The 20,845-nt window shown below is 38.5% G+C and overlaps 1 protein-coding gene across 2 annotated transcripts; it reads left to right on the top strand.

The window, feature by feature from the left end:
• The first annotated feature begins 1,567 nt into the window (after positions 1-1,567).
• On the top strand, positions 1,568-17,207 carry rundc3b (RUN domain containing 3b). 2 transcript variants are annotated; one of them, XM_060861575.1, is made up of 11 exons: positions 1,568-1,699; positions 9,770-9,885; positions 10,824-10,957; positions 11,324-11,409; positions 11,718-11,807; positions 12,234-12,314; positions 12,407-12,578; positions 12,761-12,918; positions 15,017-15,166; positions 15,741-15,868; positions 16,774-17,207. In XM_060861575.1, exons 1-11 carry the CDS (start codon positions 1,605-1,607, stop codon positions 16,917-16,919), a joined length of 1,356 nt encoding a protein of 451 aa, XP_060717558.1. In that variant the 5' UTR covers positions 1,568-1,604; the 3' UTR covers positions 16,920-17,207. The 2 variants fall into 2 exon arrangements, with proteins under 2 accessions (XP_060717558.1, XP_060717559.1); XM_060861576.1 differs by having other exon boundaries at positions 15,020-15,166; positions 16,774-17,203.
• The last annotated feature ends 3,638 nt before the right edge of the window (positions 17,208-20,845 follow it).

Here is a 20,845-nt window from a genome sequence, read left to right as displayed (position 1 = left end):
ATATTCTGAACTAGATAGTCTCAATGCTTGTTACCTCCCCAAGACAAATGTATGTGATTGAGCCATTGTGTTGGTTTGGTGAAATGTACATATATTTAGTCCTTTGTGAAGCTCACTTTAATTTGCACAACTTCAGTCCAAACCAACAAATTAATCCAGCACTAAATGTGTGTTTGAATAAGAAACTCTGCTTCAAGTCTTAAGATGTTATCAAACAGAAAGCTTCTATCCTTGTCCAATGACGAAGGTTACCTGCTCATTACAATGTTTAAAGACGTAACAGGAACTAACTTGCTTCCTGAATATTCCTCAACAATAAAGTGAACGATAAACAGTTAAGATATTCATTCATTCATTCATTCATTTTCTACCGCTTATCCGAACTACCTCGGGTCAAGGGGAGCCTGTGCCTATCTCAGGCGTCATTGGGTATCAAGGCAGGATACACCCTGGACGGAGTGCCAATCCATCCCAGGGCACACACACACACTCTCATTCACTCATGCAATCACACACTACGGACAATTTTCCAGAGATGCCAATCAACCTATGCATGTCTTTGGACCGGGGGAGGAAACCAGAGTACCCGGAGGAAACCCCCGAGGCACGGGGAGAACATGCAAACTCCACACACACAAGGCGGAGGCGGGAATCGAACCCCCAACCCTGGAGGTGTGAGGCAAACGTGCTAACCACTAAGCCACCGTGCCCCCCAGTTAAGATATTATTCTTAAAAAAAAAAAATAGAAATAAATGGAGATAGTGTGATGCTTCTTCCCATTCTTCCTCCTATTATAGACTGCCGTGATCCTGGTCAGCATGAAGCAGTTACTGAAGATGATGTGATTCATTGGAAAATTGTGGAATTTTCATTGGAAAATTGTTATGGTAAAAGAAAGATCTGTCTTATAGACCCACCGTCCAAGAACAGGGATGTGACAGGATTTTGGTGAACTGGTGCCTGTTCTTACCTCAGATTCCAGTGCTTTGTTGACAAACTGGCAAGGTCTAAAATGCTGAGATGATTTTCATCTCACACGGTTGTAAAGAGTTACACTGCGTTGTTTTTACCTTCTCGGGTAGCTCGAACCAGCTTCTCTCGCTTCAAACATCTCTCACTGAGGCGTTTCTGACCTTGAGTAAATTGGCAAAATAAAATAGTAATGCATCACACACAAATGTATGCCATTTCTCCTATAACACCACATCCTGAAAGTGTTTGTATCAACGATGCACGTGAAACCACCTTAAAAGTTAAAAGACCCAAAGAAATAAATGCAAACTCATATAAAAGATATGTAATTACTGAAGATAGACGTTACAGTTCACAGTAGTAACAGTGCGCACGTGACCGATGAAAGATGCAGGGCTGCACGTCGGTTACCATGGTTACCATATGTCGCGGAGTATTTCCACGCGCTGCTTAGTAGACTACGGTGACGTGAGATTGGGACGCAGCCGAGGTAATCCTTCTGATTTGTGTAACACGCCTCCGTGACGCTTTAAAGACGCCTGGCTTCGTGAGGAGGACAGGACAAAAAAAATCCTTGTGGGATAGATAGATAGATAGAGAGCTATAACAGAGGACTGCACAGAAAGCAGGCATGGCATCCCCGAGCCTAGGGTTTAACGGGGCTCGGAAGAAAGCCACCGCGAGGAACGGAGCCGTGGAGAGGCGGAATTTAATCACCGTGTGCAGGTAAGATGCGCGCGCGCTCACGCGCTGGTGCGATTCATTACACTGATGATTAATCATCATTGTGCAAATTTACACCAGCATCAGCATAGTGCACTTTTTTTTTTTTTTTTAAATCCGTACCTGATTTAATCTGATCGCTATTAGAGATTCTTACTCCATCTTGCTACATTTAAATTGTTTTGCTCTGCAGCAGACTGGAAATAGCGCAAAGGTTATTTATTTATTTCTTTATTTATATCTATGCATTTAGTTGCATTCGTGTTCCTTCCTTCTATGCTGAGCTTATTTTGTGATCTCAAACACAGCCACTGAATCAGCATTTTGCTTTTGCAAAGCCTGGCTCAGTGAAAGCGTGTAAAAAGCGCGCCGCACACAAACAGTCAGACTGGGTTGCCAGATTTATATTTCCTGCTCTGGAATCATTCATCAGAGACAGGGTGTTTTTTTTTTGTTTGTTTGTTTTTACCAGGATGGTAATATATACAGTGATATAAAAAATATTTTTTAAAATGCATATCAAGTTCAAGGGGTAATTAAAAATGGAAATATTTGCATTCCCGTGCACAGAACTAAAGACTTAATAAAGTGTTAATCAGATTTAATAAACGCTTGATTAAAAGGGAGGTGGGTAAACACATAAGCTGTGCAGTTTATAAGCATATAATGTGTTTGCATGATTTTATCCGTCAAAATCATTAAAATAAAGAGATAAAGAAATAAAAATCCTGAATAAAGAGGATTTAGGCTGGGTCTGGCAACCGCAGCGACACAATTGCATCACGTCATTTTTATGCAAATGTGACAAAAGCTGCTATTTCTTCATGTCTACGGTTTTGTTGTATGTATGTATTTATTTATTTAATTTGTTAGAAAAACAATGAACTAATTCCTCAGTTTCTTTCTTTCTTTCTTTCTTTCTTTCTTTCTTTCTTTCTTTAATTTGCATGAGCCAATAGACCTATTATGTGTGTTGCTTGTGTATAATTAGAATTACATTAAGTGGAGTGTGTGCTGTTTATTCCCTAGGGGCAATTAGTGAGGCTATGGGGAGAGAAACAGACCATATCATTACAGCAACAACACACAATGCATTAAGAGTATGGATGTCCTGCAGTGACCCTATCTGTTTTTGTGTATCTGTTTAGTGCTTCAGTTATTTGTGTCTGTATTCAGATTTAAACCCAAAGTGGAAACTGGAATTTTTTTCCCCCTGAAGTTTAGAATTGATCTGGACTGGAAATGTGGATGAGAGAGCTTTTTTTTTCTTTGCACACAGTATTTTGTTTTTACTTGTTTTTAAAATGTAATGCAATCACTGGTGAGTTGAAGTGATCAAATTGCTGTATGCGTGTGTGTGTGTGTGTGTGTGTGTGTGTACAAGCATGCCACAATGATCTTTAATCAACTTGATGGCCTTGAGCATTAACATTACTCTCGTCTTGAAAGTTGTGCACCTCGGCACAGCATGATGCTGTACAAGGAAACAAGTTTAGAGGCTGGATGTAGGACGCAGTACTGATGACTATTGTGCCTTATGAATTTGGTCAGTGTTTGAGAAACTGGCTTAATGGAAGGGTACCAACAAATTTGTCCACATGTGTACATGTTTCCATACGTGTGTGGGAGTGTAGATGAACCACTGTGTAGGGGTATGTGTGTGGGTGGGTTTGTGTGTGAGTGAGTGTGTGTGTGTGAGGGGGAGAGAGAGAGAGAGAGAGAGAGAGAGAGAGAGTGGGTGTGTGTGAGAGTGGGTGTGTGAGTGTGTAGATGAACCATTGTGAAAGGTTGCATGTGTATTTTGATATGTGTGAGTGTGGATTCACCACTGTGTATGTTTGTGTGTGTGTGTATGTACATACATAGATACATACATTCCTGTGAGTCTTGTTTGCTGTGTAGATTTGTGTATGTAAATGGACCACCAGGTAGGGGTGTGTGTGTGTGTGTGTGTGTGTGTGACACAGAACTGGATGCTGCAACTCCGTGGCGATCACACTTTTGTCCTTATAATCCACTGAAAAATAATTTTGTGCCAACGAGGGTTTCTTATTAGTCTTGATTTCGGTCCAAGTGGTAGACGTTTCGGAACTGACATGAAAAAAAATTACACATGGGTTTGAGTCGCCTTTAGGCAAACTGTTTTAAATTCTGCTTTTGTTAAAAATAAAAAGATTTGACATGTCATGTATGTGTATGTTTGTATATCATTGGCAGAAAAACTCCCAAATTCAGCTCCATTGACTTACAATGGCTTTTTCCAGACTGTATTGTTTGTTATCTGTTATTTTAATATCACAGAATCCTTCAATATGCAAAAATCCAGTCAGGTTAACTAGCTAGGTCTAGCATTCTTCTGGGAAGTGAACTTTAATTAGCTTTAAGAGTAAATGTTAGCTAGCTAGCTAGATCAGCAAGAGCTAATTATATTTAAAACTCCGTGTGCAGATGAGGAGCTAATTTGTGCAAAAATTGACTGATTAAAGTCTTCTATTTCTGATTTATAAAAGACTTGATGACAAGAATCTTTAATCTAATCCCTGACAAGATTCCTTTCAAGCTAAACATTTTTCTTTGCTATTGATAATATTGTAAAATCCTGCTGATTTCATTTAAAGCATGTGGCAGGCCTATTTGTTTATCCTCTTATTCCTTCGTTCTGTTTCACCACAGAGGAGAAACTACTGCTAATGTGTCATCTTGTGGCCTACACAACGAGGTGCTCCTGCTGAGTCTCCCGGTGATGTCTGACATTAGCGCACATTTTAGCTGGCACCCTGCCACCAAGGATTATCCTGCTTCAAACGACACTGCACAAGGCATCACTTGACACTAAATATAAACAGCTGAGTTTCTACAAGTCACATTATTTAGACTCGTAATCACATGTTCTGATCAGCGGTATTAGACTACAGTTTGCAATATGGCCGTATGGTGACAACGGTTAACTTTTAATGGTTAACTTTTTTTAGTGAATAGTTTACTGCTATAAATAAGACTACAGGCATGGACTCGGTCTTCTAATCAGTTTTTAATGTGACTTGCAAACTTTGCTGTCCTTTCGGTTTTAAACATTCTGTTTGGGTCATAAATGCTACAAAATTTGTCACATATACATTCAGCACATATCCCAATTTTGGAGCTTGGGGTCAGAGCACAGGGTCAGTCATGATCCAGCACCACTGGAGCAGTGAGGGTTAAGGGCCTTCTCAAGGGCCCAACAGTTGCAGCTTGATCTTGGGGCTTGGGCTTGGGCTTAAACCCTAGGGCTTGATCCACCAAAACCAAAGCTAGAATCCCTGACTTAAATAGAAAAACCCACAATGGTCACTTCAATAACTTGAAACTGACAAAAGTAATAATAAATAAAAATGTATTGAAAATTGACTAATAAAAGTCAGACATTGCTTTTGAATTGTGGGTTTCTTTCCTTAATGGAGTGGTACCAACAATTTTGTCTGTGTGTGTATGTACGTAGACTCAGTACATAGTACATAGAGTCTGGCCTATTTTCTGTCACTTATTAATTGATCTAGATGCTTTGCTGGTTCAGAGAAGGGAAATGTCACATGAGAAATTAGCAGTGAAATGTCATTTTACCTCCCATCTGTAGAACCCAGCTGCTGTGTGCAAAGGGTTTCGGAAAGCAACTAGCACAGAGCGTGAAGAACGAAAATCCATTTCACAGTAATTACTTTTGATAAAGGCAGGTGGTACAAAAGGTCTTAAATGATTTCCCTATTAATTTCCTCTCAGGAAAATATGATCAGTGTATTGAGTACATGAAAGTATTGAAATAGTATTTCATTCATTAATATGTCCGTGCTTGTTAAATACTGTATGTTTTCTATTCCAAATTTGTCATATGTATCATACTTCTACCAGAAACTTACTGAATACTGCTTAAAATAAATACATTTTAAAAAAAAAAAATCTATTTTTGTATAGCGCTTTTAACAATTCACATTGGCTCAAAGTCTACAAACAGAATTTTAAGTTTAAAATTTAATGACTATTTATCTCTAACATCTATCCCTAGGAGGAAGAAACCTTGGTGAATTGGGTGACACTGGACAGGAAATAATATAAATGTCAATAATTTCCTTTCTACAACAGTTTGTAGTTGAATGGAATTAAGCAACTGAGAGCCCCTGACGAACTAACAGGTCAGCACAATTTCCGAGTTCAGCACAGATCCAACACTATTCACAGACAACAACAGTTATTGTTCACATTTTATTCCAGTTTAACTTCCAATCCAGTTTATTTAATGTACAAAAAAAATGAAGTGTTGTGCCAATTTGTTTCCTGCTGTATCCCTCTCGCCTTGATGCCCGATGACGCCTGAGATAGGCACAGGCTCCCCGTGACCCGAGGTAGTTCGGATAAGCGGTAGAAAATGAATGAATGAATGAATGTATCCCTCTCATGCTACGTGGTTAGTTACAGTATTTGAATACGGATCTGGTGTTTAGTTTTTTGTCCGGAAATAAAAACTCATTACATCATTTATTCATCTACAGAGACTAATTTACTTTAAATGACCTGTAAGAATAAGGACTAAAACACAGACTTGCTGTAATTTCAAAATAATCTGTTCTTTTATTGATTAATTAAAAAATGGCATGTCATATATGGGTTTTTTTTACGTTTATTGCAAAACCTATTCTCTTAAGACTTCTTATAAGAGCCATTATAAAAAGCCATAATCTAACCATTCATGATCGGAGATACAGAAAGCTATTCCTCGAAATTTCAGTCAATTGGATTTAAAGCAATGTATCCGGTTGTGTATAAAAGAGAGATTCACAGTGGGGACAGAGTCACAGCAGGCATCTCTGTGTCCAACATATGGCTCTGAGAATTGCAGCTCTCCTTGCGGCTTTCTTTCTTTCTTTCTTCCTTTTTTTTTTTTCCTTAATCGGTTTATTATTAGACACCGAGTACATGGAGCATCTACCTGTGATTGAGCTTTTGCTATACAGACGATAATACTAGCTGTTTCTATAGAAACGATAGCTTTTACTACAGAAACGAGAACAACAGATTGAGAGCTTTAACGAAAACCTGTGATTTCCTTTACTGCCAGCATTATCGTCAAAAACGCTGTAACAGAAGGTTAATCAACACTATGTGAGTGCTCTGAGGCACTATAACCAATCTCAACATCCAGTTGTTGGATCGTTGTGTAGCTTTTTCTTACAACACTCCACATACACTGTGTCATGGTTTACGCTTCATTACGCTCTTCTAAGCTGAATTTGCACTATAGTGCTCTTTCTCTTTCTCTCTGCAACCTGAAATAAAACACACTCACACTTTGAAACGTTTATTTTTTTTTTAACAAGGATGTTGAGAAGCACCGATGATGCAAGATAGACGTCATGGAAAAAGACTGTAGCCTGTCTGTTAGTCAACCTTGATCATGCTGGATGTCTCAATAACGTGTGTGTGTGTGTGTGTGTGTGTGTAAGAGAATAAGTGAGAGAGATTTGCTGTGAAGAACAAACAGAAAGCCTCCGATCTCGAGCACTCTGCTCGCTATAAATAAAACCCCTCTTTCTGACCCAGTCTCCAGAGGCTTTCCTGCAGATCTTGATAATATGATGTTAAATTTCAGCACTGTCCGTATGAATGACATTTGAAAGCTGTGCTTTTTATTTGTTCATACAACGAAGGGTCCTTTATTTTCTGGAAAATGTTTAGGATTATTATCCACAGTTCATACCTGAGTATATTGCAGTAACATCCTGAGTTCTTCTCCGTCAGATAACAGAGCTGTTAAAGATATTTCTGATATATTTAAGGTGTTCTGTCATTACATGAACCTTACTACAAACTCATTGTCATACAGATGTCTCAATATACATTTCAAGAAGCAAGGCATTACACTTATATTGGCATTCTTGGCATTTTTAAATCTCAGCTTAAAACTAATTTTTTTAGGGTAGCTTTTAATTGACTAATTGTAATTTTACATAGTGCTTATTTTATAGTCTATTTTTGTTGCTTTAATTTGAATCTTTATATTATGTGGTGTATTTTTGTTGTTTTATTTGCTTTGAGCGCTTTGAGATGTACTTTTAAAGGTGCTATAGAAAATATAGATTATTATTATTATTATTATTATTATTATTATTATTATATAAAATGAAGTGTATATTTTACATTGTCTCTCTTTTTTTTTTTTTTTAATTTCTCCATTTATATTTGTTTCAGTGTGCAATGTTTAAATGTTGTTGCTGTCTGAGAGAATTGTATACAATGACAAGAAAATACTTTACTTATTTACTATGGGGTTTTCAGACCTTTTGTGGACTCCTAACCAGGGCCAGATCCAGTCAAATATATTAGTGTGGGCTGGTATAAATAACAGGTGGGCAATCAGTGGTAGTGGCCCCAACCCCGACTCCAGTTCCAAGACCCAACTTTGCCCACTGCTGCCACCGGCCCAGCTCCTAACACGGTTAGAGGACTCGGTCACAATCAGGCCCAAGCTGATGTTTTAAAGCCATAGGCTGACTTTTCTTCAAGTTTGTATTAAACCTCTTCCATTCAAGTGACAGATCAATAAAAAAATAACTCAATATTCAATATAATAAATTAAATTCCACTATATGACTAAATAAAAAAAAAAATCCATCACACACCGCCTGGGACTTTTTGAAAATCACAGCCTCAAACCAATATCTCTGCCTCGGCCTTGATTCCTGTTGGATGTAGTACATTGTATTATCTGTGTGTTCAACACTGTGTATTATTAGGGAAGATGTTCTGCTTCAGGCTATAAAAACAAACCAATCATGTCGTATCTGTATTCACTTTTAAAATCCCTCTGGATTGCAATAGATTTTCTTTTCATGATTTTGCATTTATATTTGTTCGATTATAATAGTTTGACTATTGAATTACTTGCAAGTACAAGACGCATCCAAATCCCTGGGTTATGTTACTGATTCTTCTTTCCTTTCAGCTTCAAAGCCAGAGCTATGAAAAGAAACCTATTTTCTCTGCCTCCATGCAGTATCTTTATACACTGGATGATGATTTGCATTGTTAGACATTTGGTGCATGATTGCTTTTTTTTTTTTTTTCTTCTCCAGGTCTTACAATTTCTCCAGATCTTACATTCACTTGCTAGTGTCAGTGTTTGGTGTGTAGACTTAGATCTGTCTCATATTCTTTTAATTGTAAAGGTTTCTTATTTATCTTTTACTTGTATCTAGGGTTAAGGTGGTGTTTACTTTCACCCAGGTTTAAACTGGAAGTTTAGATAGGAGCATTTTTTTTGAGTTTTGTGTCCTTGATCAGTTGCATCAATAATTGCAATACATAAATACAAAAATAGGCCCAATATTCCCCAATACGAGCATCAATGAGATGCAGAGTCTCATGTTTTGATTCGAAAATCTATTTAAGGTGGTGAAAAAGTGGCACCTAACGTAATAAAGTACCTTGATGATGAACTAGTTCACATTCAGACGTGACCAGAGATCATACATTTTTAATGAGAGTTGTCGACGTCTGGCGACATGAGCGACAGCAACCGATGGCGACTAGATGTGGGTGTGTCCAGCATCACAGAAAAGTTTTACTTTATAAAATGAGGAGTGACCCGGTGCAGCGACCACCAATAGGCGTAAAGCCAGTAGATGATATGATATGATGCTGAATTTTAGATAAATACAAATACTAAATCTCCCTCCTGAACGTTTCATCTTAGCAGCAAGAAACGATTTAAAATGCTATCTGTGTCACTGACATTATTACTATGGCAACCGGTAATAAAATCACTGAATATGCGAACGTACCTTTTAGAGAAACAATTTCATAATCATTACAAAGATTTTAATGTTGTGGATTGTGTATGGACCGTTGATTACCAGTCAGCAAGTCATTTTATACACGAAGTCTCCTTGCTGCCTGCCACTTCCGATTTGTCCATTCTTTACATGGAGGTTTTTTCAGCTTCTGAAACAAGTTTCACCTTCACAGGGTGTCAGCATGACCTGTAATATACAGCATCCAGCCTTGTTAGAAACAGAATTCACTTTTCAACACGTGTCTCTGCAGGTTCTCCGTGAAAACGCTGATCGACCGGTCTTGTTACGAAACGATAGATGATACATCACCAGAGTTCATCAATTTTGTCTCCATTCTGGAGCAGATCCTCAGCCATCGGCTCAAAGGTATGACCGTGGAACTACTTTCAGGCTATTCACATACACTGAGCACTATAACGTCAAACCCAACCCCATACAGGCGTGAAACGTAACAATGGGGCATAATAAGGCGTCAGGTCCATCAAGGTGCATGCTGGATACCTGTAGCAGTTGACCATGCAATGATCATATCCATCTGTCCATTCATCCATTATCTGAGCCTCTTAGCCTACACAGGGTCACACAAGGCAGGGGGACACCCTGGACATGTATAACAATAATAATTTTGCAGGAAATTATAAACTTCACCTTAAAGTGAAGTTAACATTTTCAAGCCTGTCTCTCACTTAGTGCTTACTGTTTGTCAAAGACAAAAAAGACGTTAAGTGACTCGAGGTTCACAGCGGAAATTGTTCCTTTTCTGCACATACGGTGTAAATACGGTGCAAAATTTCCCATTACAACAAATAGTTTCCATTAGATGTCATTAGACACCTGAGAAACAGCTGTCAGTAAAATCCATTAGTTTTCTTCTGGTGTTATAATGTAGAAGCAAGCACACCGTCTCATTTTTCTTCATTCGTTTTCTGGCAGTAGGAGCCGCAGCACACAGCATCCAGTGACTTGCAAAAATGCAGAAAGGAAAAAAAAGAGGATAGATTATAGGATTTTGTCTCTAGAATTGCAGAACTTTTGTGTTTTTTGTCATTTTAAATGTGGTATGTTTTTAGATTTTGAACATAGATTCAATTCAATTATTATTATTATAATAAAACCTGCACGTTATCCAATCAACCAATCACGTGGCAGAGCATGAAATTCGTTGTCCGAAAAAATCTGGAGCTGCAGGATAGAGAACAATGTTTTGGGTTTTTCTTATGTGTCTTTTCTAGTCTTTTCTCTCACTTTAATTCTCTCTCATGTTTTCTCTCTTTTCTCTCGTCTCTTTGTATTATTATGTGCAGGACAGATCACTTGGTTTGGCTATGAGAGTCCACGCAGTTTTTGGGATTATGTGCGTGTGGCCTGTAGCAAAGTCCCTCACGGCTGCATCCCGAGCATTGAGAGCATGGAGAATGTACGCAGTTCCAGAGCCAAGGTAAGGACACCCCCCAACCCCCAACCCCACCCCACACACACACACACACACACACATACACACACACACTATATGGAACTGGAATAATGAGCAGGTCTGTTTCATGCAAAAACAATTCTTTTATAAAATACTACAAACTTTCAAATTGAAATAACAGTACTTCCTCTCTTTCTCTCCCTCTCTCTATCTATCTATTTTTCTCTCCCCCCTTCCATTTCTGCTTCCATCTATGCACGTCTCAATTCATTTTTGTGTCTCTGTGCCTCTCTCCATTTCTTTATTTATCTTTCGCTCTCCATATCTCTCTCTCTCACTTTCTGTCCATCAATCCATCCATCCATCCATCCATCCATCCATCTTTCCCAGGGTCGAGCCTGGATCAGAGTTGCCTTGATGGAGAAACGGCTCTCTGAATATATATCTGCTGCCTTGAGAGACTTCAAAACCACAAGGTTTTTTTATAGACATATTTTCTCTCTCTCTCTCTCTCTCTCTCTCTCTCTCCAAACAATATACCTGCTACTACTTTTTGTACAAAAAAAAACAATACAACAAAACGTCTGTCCAAATCATGCATGTTAAGTTTATATATATATATATATATGTATATATATATATATATATATATATATATATATATATATATGTATATATATATATGTTAACATAAGCATCAATAATGGTGCATCTGACGATGATGACGACGATGATGATGGTAATGAGTTGTTTGTGTGTTTGTACATGCGCTGATGATTACCAGAAGGTTTTATGAGGATGGTGCGATAGTGATGGGAGAGGAAGCTGGTGTGCTGGCAGATACTCTTATTGGACTAAATGCTATTGATTTCAGGTAGACATCTTTCTCTCTCTATCTATGCCGCTCTCTCTCTCTCTCTCTCTCCCACACACTTGTTCTCTCTCTCTCTCTCTGTGGGGTTCTATTGACATTTAGCCATGCATCAGTCAGAGAGGATGTTAATGATTCCACTTACCGTAGAAACACAGACACACACATACACAGACACACACACGCACACACACACATGCACACACAGCCCCTAATCCTGTTCTCCAAATCAGCCTTTAGGTTTAAAACAAAATGTGTGATTGAAAATGTATAGACTTTTTTTCACATTATCTGAAAAATAAGGAAAATGGATAAAATATTTGTGGAATATTAGTTGATAATACTGGAAAATAAACTTTGTCAGTATTCTAGTCTAGACAGATTCATAATACACCTGTAAATAAGGCTAAATTTTCTGCGCTTTGTCAGTTTTTGTCTGAAGGGTGAGAGTTTGGATGGAAGCTGTCCTGCTGTTATTGACTACACACCTTACCTCAAGTTCACACAAACGTAAGGCTGAACACTCAAATACACCTGCAAACAAATAATTGTAATAACATACCATGTTGGAAATGATTTAAACATTTCTGCATGTTTCTCAGCTCAGACAGCATCAGCAGTGACGAGGAGGAGATGAGGACTCTGGGTAGCAGTGGCAGCGAGGCCAGCACTCCGGAAACAAACATGGCCGCCTGCTTGAGCACGGACCTGAGCAGCTGGTACAGCAAGTGTAAAAGAGTGGAGCAGAAATACAGAGTGGTGCTGGAACAAAAGGCAAGTGTGTACATGTTGTAGAATTTAATCCAGTCTATTTGCAGCTGATCAACTTTATATGATGCATTGATGTTTGTGTTTTATATCATCTACTGAATAAAAACCTAGACTTTTTGCAGAGGAAATAACAAAACCGGAAGTGTAACTATATATTTACTGTGTGTGTGTTTGTGTGTGTTTAGGGTTATCTGGAGGAGTTGGTGCGTCTGAGAGAGGCTCAGCTCTCAGAGTCCGTCTCCCAAAACAAAGCTTTACTGCAGCGTTTTGCTGAAACCAGCATTAGCCATAAACTGGAGAAAGAACAGCTGGAGTTCATCATCTTGGAGCTGCAGGACCAGCTGTGAGTACATGCAAAGCTTTAAAAATCAGTTGTGGCCTCTGTCCTAATCACTCCCAGAGAAGGAGGCGTGGCCTCTGTGCTAATCAATCCCAATGAAGGAGGCGTGGCCTCTGTGCTAATCAGTGCCTGTGAAGGAGGCGTGGTGTGTGTGTGTGAGTGTGTATAAATATATACTCACACTGATAACCCAGAAGATCTTTTTTCCTCTGCTTTTGCTCAGTCCCAGAATAGCTGCCACAACAAATCATTATAAAGTTCAATTTGGTAGATTAATGCAATTTCAAGTGTAGGGTGTCTCCTCTTAAATCTTTTAGATGGCAAGGATAATTAGCATGTAGCTTCGCCTGTTCGGATTGCATTCGTTTAGCATAATTTTCTGTCCTTTATCATGTTTACTTCATCAGGAATGTATCCCAACACACAGCAAGGAGCAGCATCCTGCTTTCATCTCATTAAGATAAAAGTGCTGAGTAATCAACCTCTCATCAGTGAGTTGGCTTGGTGAAGGCATTGCGGAAGGGAGGACAGAGTGATGGATTGGCGAATGAGGAGGAGAGGAGAGGAGGAATGAAATACGAGAGAGAGAGAGAGAGAGAGAGAAGGAAAGAGACAGGGAGGGGGTGTAATGAGTAAAAGTGTAATGAATTATTACTGTACATTTATTAAGGTTTGATTTTTGCTTAATATGTCCAATAGCTGCGTTTATTTCTATGCCACTTATGGTTCCTCAACTTCAAGTTCATAAATAGAAATATGTCTGTCTATTCATTCTTTATTATCACCATATATACATTATACTCATGAATTCTGTGGAGAAAACACTAAGGTTAACACTTAACACTCCTGAAGGGTTAAGGACCTTTCTCAGTTGCCCAACAGTGGCATCTTGGGGGTACTTAAAGCTTGACCTTTTGATCATCAACCAACCACTTGAGCGATCACTGCCCCTCAAAGCTCCATGCTCCGTGTGAGAGTTTTTCCACAGATGAGTTATTCATTGTGTTATTTTGTTATGCTTGCAATATTTTCTAACAAATTCAGTTCTTCTTTCTAAAAATACAAACAAATGAGTGGCCTAATTCACAACCAACATGAACCTGATCATGCAGGTACTAAGGATGCAGTAAAATATCATGTTAACGGATGAGATCATTGATTCAGCTTCATATCTGATCACTCAGGTTCAGGTTCAAAAAGAAAAAAAAAATCAATGTAGTGCACTTCCTGTTTGTATTTCTATCTATTTGGAACACATGTCTCTATTCCCTTAATACTAATGCATTAGGTAGTGATTGAAGCTGTTAACTTCCTCAGACTGGGAAAGCAGTAGAATGTACTGTAATAAGTGATTAGACATCAGGAAAAAAATTAATGCAAATTTATATTCACCTTGACGTAACATGAACTCTCTACAAATACAGATTTTCCATATACAGTAGGCACATTAGTGTTAATTTTTTCCAGTGTGCATTATGTCACACTGACTCGGGTCATTTAGTCGAATCAACAGCTTTACAGATCATCTAAATGTTCTGGGTTTATTTATTCATTCTGCAAACGTATCGTTCGAATTATGATGATGTTCTGTAGCTCTCGGTCTGCATCTCCAAATGTGCCAGCACAGTGAGAACTTTGCACTTTACAGCTGCAGAGGCGTCCTGTATTATTAATAAAGCTTGCAGATGGCAGCATTTTGTTGCTAATTTATAGTGCCGTGGCTTCGAGGTCACTTTCGGCCAATTTGCATACGGTTGCTGAGGCAGTTTTCTCTCTTCTCTCAGCTAGCAGCCACTGTGCGATTTTAAAAAGGTCAAAAAAAATGTCCTGCAAAGTAGAGCACTTAGTGTTCTCTTGCGCTGATGATTGCAGCCGACAAATTGAAATTACAGTAGGTGACTGTTTCATAATTAGCACTTGCCTTTTCTCTTTAAAACCTCCAGTTCCTCTTTCTTTCTTCAGAAAATGAACACACAGCTCTTGGCTACAGCTTAGTCATTTCTCAAGACTCTTTTACTGTGTAAAAAATACAAAGAATGTTATTGTGACTGAAAACTATGTCTCATGGTGGGGTTGGGTGGGGCTGTGTTTCAAACGCCAGCAGAACTGTACTCAAGAACCATGACCTGAGATCCAGACAGGAGCTCACCTCTCACTTGACCAATCAGTGGCCCTCGCCTGGTGCCATGGACAGTAACGCCGTCGCTCTGGACACCCTACTCTACCAGAAGCGCACGGGACGCTGGGAAGAGTACGTCTCTATATATTGTGTGTCTTTATGGTATTATTCGTATTTATTTTCCAAAATCACTTTCAACAAATAATGCCATATTCACTAGAGATGCTCACTCTATTGGGTGTATATACTTTTGCTTATACTTATGCATTAAATATCGAGTAGGTCTTTGAGTCACCAAGATGTTTTTTCAGTCAATAATAAAGATCAGGTGTCTGAAATTAAGTATACAGAATATAATATTTATGAATCTTTTTATTTTACACGATTAATCCAAAGTAAAATTTAGCCAAGTAGTTTAGGAAAAACAGATGAAAGGTGTTTAAATGTAGTAGTAGTTGAACATCGCATTTACAGTGCACTTAAACAGTGACTGTTCCTACAGTACCTGTACCTTAGACTGAGTGGATGTTGTCTGACGAATTGGTAGTCTGTATTAGTCTCTAGGCGAGATGTTGTTTTTTTTTTTTGTTTTTTTTTTGCTCAGCAGGTGAAGCAGAAATCCATTAAAACTGTGCAACTGCAAAATCTAGTAGAATAATCAAGGACTCGATTGCCCTATATTTCTAAACCATATTTGTATTCACAGGAAGAGCTTCCCGAGTCTGGACCAGCTATCCGCCGATATGAGTCTGTCTCAGACATCCCTGGAGCCGGGACACAGGCACACACACAGTCTGGATGGCAAGACTGGACTCGCCCCCTGGCACAGAGAAGGTGTGTGTCTGTGTGTGTTTTGAGGGATGTGGTAGCCTAGTGGTTAAGGTGTAACATTCATGTGGTTGTTTCATTAGCCAGTAAAGAGGCAGCATTGCCATGCATAAAATTTTGATGATTAAGGTCATGAGCTTCATTAGAATTTCACATGTGACTTTTTGTGTTTTTAACCATTGCATGATTGTTAGTGCCAGACAGGCTGGCTTAACTATTTCACACACAGCAGCGTCTAGAGTTTACACAGAACTGTAGACAGAATTGCTGTGAACAGAAACGCATTTTTTGTAAAGAAGGTCAGAGCTGAAAGCAAGGCTATGACTCAAATAGCCTCAAAACAACTCTTTGCATCAGTGCTGAGCAGAACAGCATGGCAACTGTGAAGTGAATAAGCTACAAGAGCTACAAGATTCCACTTCCTGTCAGCCGGGAACAAGAATCTGAGGCTACAGTTCGATTGTGTAATTGCATGAGTGTACATGATTCCTCCTAAAGTGGATGAATCTAAGTATACAGTGAGATTAGGATTTATTTAGCTTGTCTAACGTGTACATAGTAACTAATAAACCGCTATATATATATATATATATGTGTGTGTGTGTGTGTGTGTGTATGTATTTTATTTGAAGCATTGTGTATTCATATCAGCACTTGCACATCAGCTTTGAAGGAACAGGATTTTTGTCATCCTTTGATTTGTTTTCTCCGTCCTGCTTATCTGTCTGTCTCAGTGGTGTGTAGATACTTTTTCTGCATTAATATCACACTCTTTATTACATTCTTGTATCTGATGAAGAGATCTCACTGCTGTGCTGCTTTATTACAAATTACATCCCAAAATAGTAGCAGAGTAACTAAATTAATTTGTGGCTGGGTGAGATGTTAATCTCTGTGTGTGTCCTTTCTAGGTAAAGAGGACACACCGTCTCTCAGAGGTCTGTGTGGGTCTCTGACTTCAGTAGCCAGCTATAAATCTCTGGCCAGCCTGAAGTCTAGTGAGTATCTGGCGAGTCCGACTACGGATATGACCAGCCCAGGGCTCACTCCGTCCTAAACCACATACACACAAACACACACACAGTACATATACGTGTATTATATTTATTTAGCCATAAACTGTAAACCTAGTATTAAACTTTTTTACAGTCTGAGAATCAGACTCTGGACCAGATCTGACTGCACTGTGCTAACTCACATGATCACATGATCAAAGCTCAATCATGAAAAACTACCTAAAATCTTCACATCAGTATTCGTCTTGTGGCTTTTAATGTGCCAATCTGCCTAACTCTCACACTCTCTGCTTTTCCAACTTAAAACACTATGCTACACGGATGGACATGAACAACAATCGTTTCCCACAAACATTAGCTGTTATGTCATGAGCCTGGCAGGTGAATAAACGCTCCAGTGTGCCTCTCAGTTCCATGTGTTGTTGCACTGACTGGGCTGAAATACATATGATAATGAAATACAGTGTGGCAACATAATTCGTTATATCACTGAATTAATCATACTAACCTTACAATTAGAATCAGAATAAGGAGGAATTTGGTGCCGGATGTTGGTGACTCTCAAAGTTCCAGACCTAAAATAGTGACACTATACATTTAATTTACAGGCAATGCTATACAGTAAAAATAAATACAGACCACAATATACAGAGTATGAGACAGGTTAGGAATGTATATCTAGAGTATAATGGTGCATAATGGTGCAAATAGCAGTAGGGTACATCACATATGACAACTGTTTGTACAATACACAATAAATGTGGGAATAGTGCAAGCAGCAATAGTGTGTGTATGTGGATGAAGTGATGAGTGACTGTTCTTACAGTACAGTATTTACTGATGTAAAGTGAAGTGTAACAAGATTGTAAAGAGCATGTTGGTGCTTTTAAAGTGGAGTGTTGCAGATAGTCAGGGTCAGCTGTTTATGAGGTAGATTGCCTTTGGAAAGAAATTGTTCCTATGCCTGCGGTTTTGTTGTACAACGTTCTGTAGCACCTGCCAGACAGGAGCAGTTGTGTCTGTAGTGATTTTTCCTGCCTGTTTCCTGATTCTTGTGGAGTACAAGTGGAGGCATGGAGAGACGGCAGCAGAACACGATTGTTTTTTTTTTTTGCCTGCTGTTTTAACTGTTGCTGCAGTCTGTAGCTGTCCTCTTTTGTGGCTGCACCAAACCAGACAGTGATGGTTATGCACAGGAAAGATTCAATGACTGCAGTGTAGAACTGTTCCAACAGCTCCTGTGGCAGACCATATCTCCTCAATTGGTGCAGAAAGTACATCCTCTGCTGGGCCTTTTTGAGGATTGAGTTTATATTAAACTTTAGGTCTTGGGTAATGGACGTTCACAGAAACTTGAAGGTCTGTACATATGACACTGGGCGGTTGGATGTTGTAAGTATGGAATAATGTTGATGTGTGTCTTCTGAAGTCCGCTGTACCTATGCCTATATGCATACTCATCACCATCATGGATAAATCCGCTGAGTGTAGTGTAATCTTCAAACTTCAGGAGTTTAACACCAAGTTCCTTGGATGTGCACTCATTAGTATAGAGGGAGAATAGCAGTGGGGAGAAGACACATACCTGAGGATTGCCAGTGCTGGCTGACTGTTTCCTGCCTGTCAGGAAGCTGGTGCTCCACTGACAGAATGCAGGTGGTGCGCTAGGTCTCTGAGTTTGGAGGAGAAGATTTCCGGGATTTGTGTTAAATACCAAACTGAAGTCAACAAACAAAATCTGTGCATATTTTCCTGGGCAGTCAAGGTGCTGCAGGATGTAGTGCAGCCCCATGTTGAACACATCATCCACTACCTGTTTGATCAGTAAGCAAACTGCAAGGGATCCATTAACTGTCCAATGACATTGCTCATGTGGGTCAATACCAGCTGCTTAAAGCATGACATGAGCAAATATCTGTTTGATTATCATAAGCATGCAAGGCTTTGTACTAGCTTCATGGGTCATGAGTGGGGAACTGAAAAATCGTCTGACCACACGTGCCTGAGAAACCTATTCAAAAAGTCATTTGGATTTGCCGCTTTAGTGAGTCATACTTAATTTTCTAAATTATGAGGAAATTTCGTTACGAATATCAAACTGCCACTTTTTTCTGTGGAATCGCAGAACGTTGTAGAATATTAATGATGATCTGTTGCTTTGAGCTTCACCACTGTGACCAAAGGGTAAGTGATTGATTGTGTAAATGAAATGGTTTCATGGTCAGTCAGTTGCTGTGTGTTGTGCAGCAGTGAAATTAAGACTGTTGAAAAATCATGAAATATATCACGGAAAATCAATATGAAATTTGTCCATCGGGTAAATATGGGGGGAAAAAAACTGCTATTCTGTGCCCATAATCCGCTTGTCCCAGGAGCACTTCCAGGTGATTTATCCATCCCTGTTTTTATATATTTCTTATTCAGCTTCACTTAAAAAAATAAACTACGGCTGTGTTCAATTTATTTAATTCGGTTTAAAGCTCAGGACCTGCAATCATCTTTAACTTGTTTTATATTTTCTACATATTTTAAGCTGCGTCATCCACAAAGCTGTTTTTTTTCCTTCTTAGATATTTTTTTCCTTCATTTGTTTTGAGTGAACCACTCATGATTACTTGAGCATGACAGAAATCCCCTTGTTACTTCTATTTATCGTTCTTAAAGTCAGATAAAGTGCCCCGATCTTACATATTTATGAGCTGACTTTATAAATTCTCCATCTTTTTTTAAATAAACATCATAGTTTAATTGTGCTTGTTTGCTTTGCGTTACAAACAGACAGTGATTGATGAACACTAGAGATTTTTTAACTTGCCTGGGAGGATTGTGATGGACACATTTGGCAAGTGTACATGCATGTTAAAAGGAACAAATCAGATTGTTAACATGGTGAATGGTTGTTTTACAACATGGATTTAACAACGTTTCTATTACTTTAAATACATTCTAAGTAGAACAACACACCGTGTTTATACATAGATGTAAAATATTCTGATATTCATGTTATCGTAAACTCATAACGAGAAGGATTTGATACGTTCACCTGTGGTCAAGACATTTCCTTTTTCTTTTGCAGTGTTAAACTAGTTATGTTTTATGAATAAACAGGATTTAAGCAAGTGTTAGTGTTTACAAGTTAAAATCAGGAAAACCTGATTTAAAAGTTGATCATAAACAATGTCATTAACAAGTGACGTTTTCAACTTCGAAAATCATCAACTTTCTGAAAACTTTCATTAAAGCCATTTTGTTATTCCTAAATCTCAGAGTATTGATTTAAAGGTCACGTTTAGCAAAAACTATTTTTGGGGAAAAATCGCAGTAGGTTTACATTGACACTTGCCAAAAATGCATCTATGTATTGACTTTTAACGTATTCTTTAATTTATATAAGATTAGGATTAGGACGTCGGATGTCATCCGAAGCTTCGGTTTGCTACAAATTTGGCGTAATAATTTATTTTAATTTATTCGCTCTTTGCTGAAATGCACGTTCCTTTTCAACAAAACGTGTTAGTATCTGTGTTTGTGTGTTATTGATTTAGTTTATTTGATTTTGGTCAAATGTGTCTTGACTAAAAGTTCTGAATTCTTATACAGTGATGTACAGTCATAGTTAAACCGTTTAAAAATGTTTTGTACTACAAATGATCTTCCTGGCAAAATGTGCTTTAGTAAGATTAAACCCTCTTAATCATCTGATACTCTAATATACTATAGTAACGGAAATCATTTTGGATTTGAAAAACATTATTATCTATTATTATCTACTATTATTATCCGTTTTATTTTTACTCCAGGAAATAAACATTACATTTGTTATTCCTTTGGTATCTGCTATTATCCAGCATGTCAAACCAGACATCCAAGCATACAGCTGTTCAGGATCTCAGATATTCCACAGAGAATGGGGTTAAAATCTTGACTATCTGGCAACCAGCACTGACCAGTTACCACAGGGATATGT

The sequence above is a fragment of the Tachysurus vachellii genome, chromosome 25 (assembly GCF_030014155.1).
Source record: "Tachysurus vachellii isolate PV-2020 chromosome 25, HZAU_Pvac_v1, whole genome shotgun sequence".
NCBI lineage: Eukaryota > Metazoa > Chordata > Actinopteri > Siluriformes > Bagridae > Tachysurus > Tachysurus vachellii.
The sequence above is the reverse complement of the archived record's forward strand: the minus strand, read 5'-3'. Positions and strand labels throughout refer to the sequence as shown.

What these genes read in the sequence shown, in the direction of transcription:
- rundc3b (XM_060861575.1), top strand. Translation starts at nt 1,605, where the DNA reads ATGGCATCCCCGAGCCTAGGGTTTAACGGGGCTCGGAAGAAAGCCACC. An exon ending in AGAGACTTCAAAACCACAAG is followed by an intron (nt 11,410 to 11,717) that starts GTTTTTTTATAG and finishes GATGATTACCAG; the next exon opens with AAGGTTTTATGAGGATGGTG. An exon ending in CGCACGGGACGCTGGGAAGA is followed by an intron (nt 15,167 to 15,740) that starts GTACGTCTCTAT and finishes TTGTATTCACAG; the next exon opens with GAAGAGCTTCCCGAGTCTGG.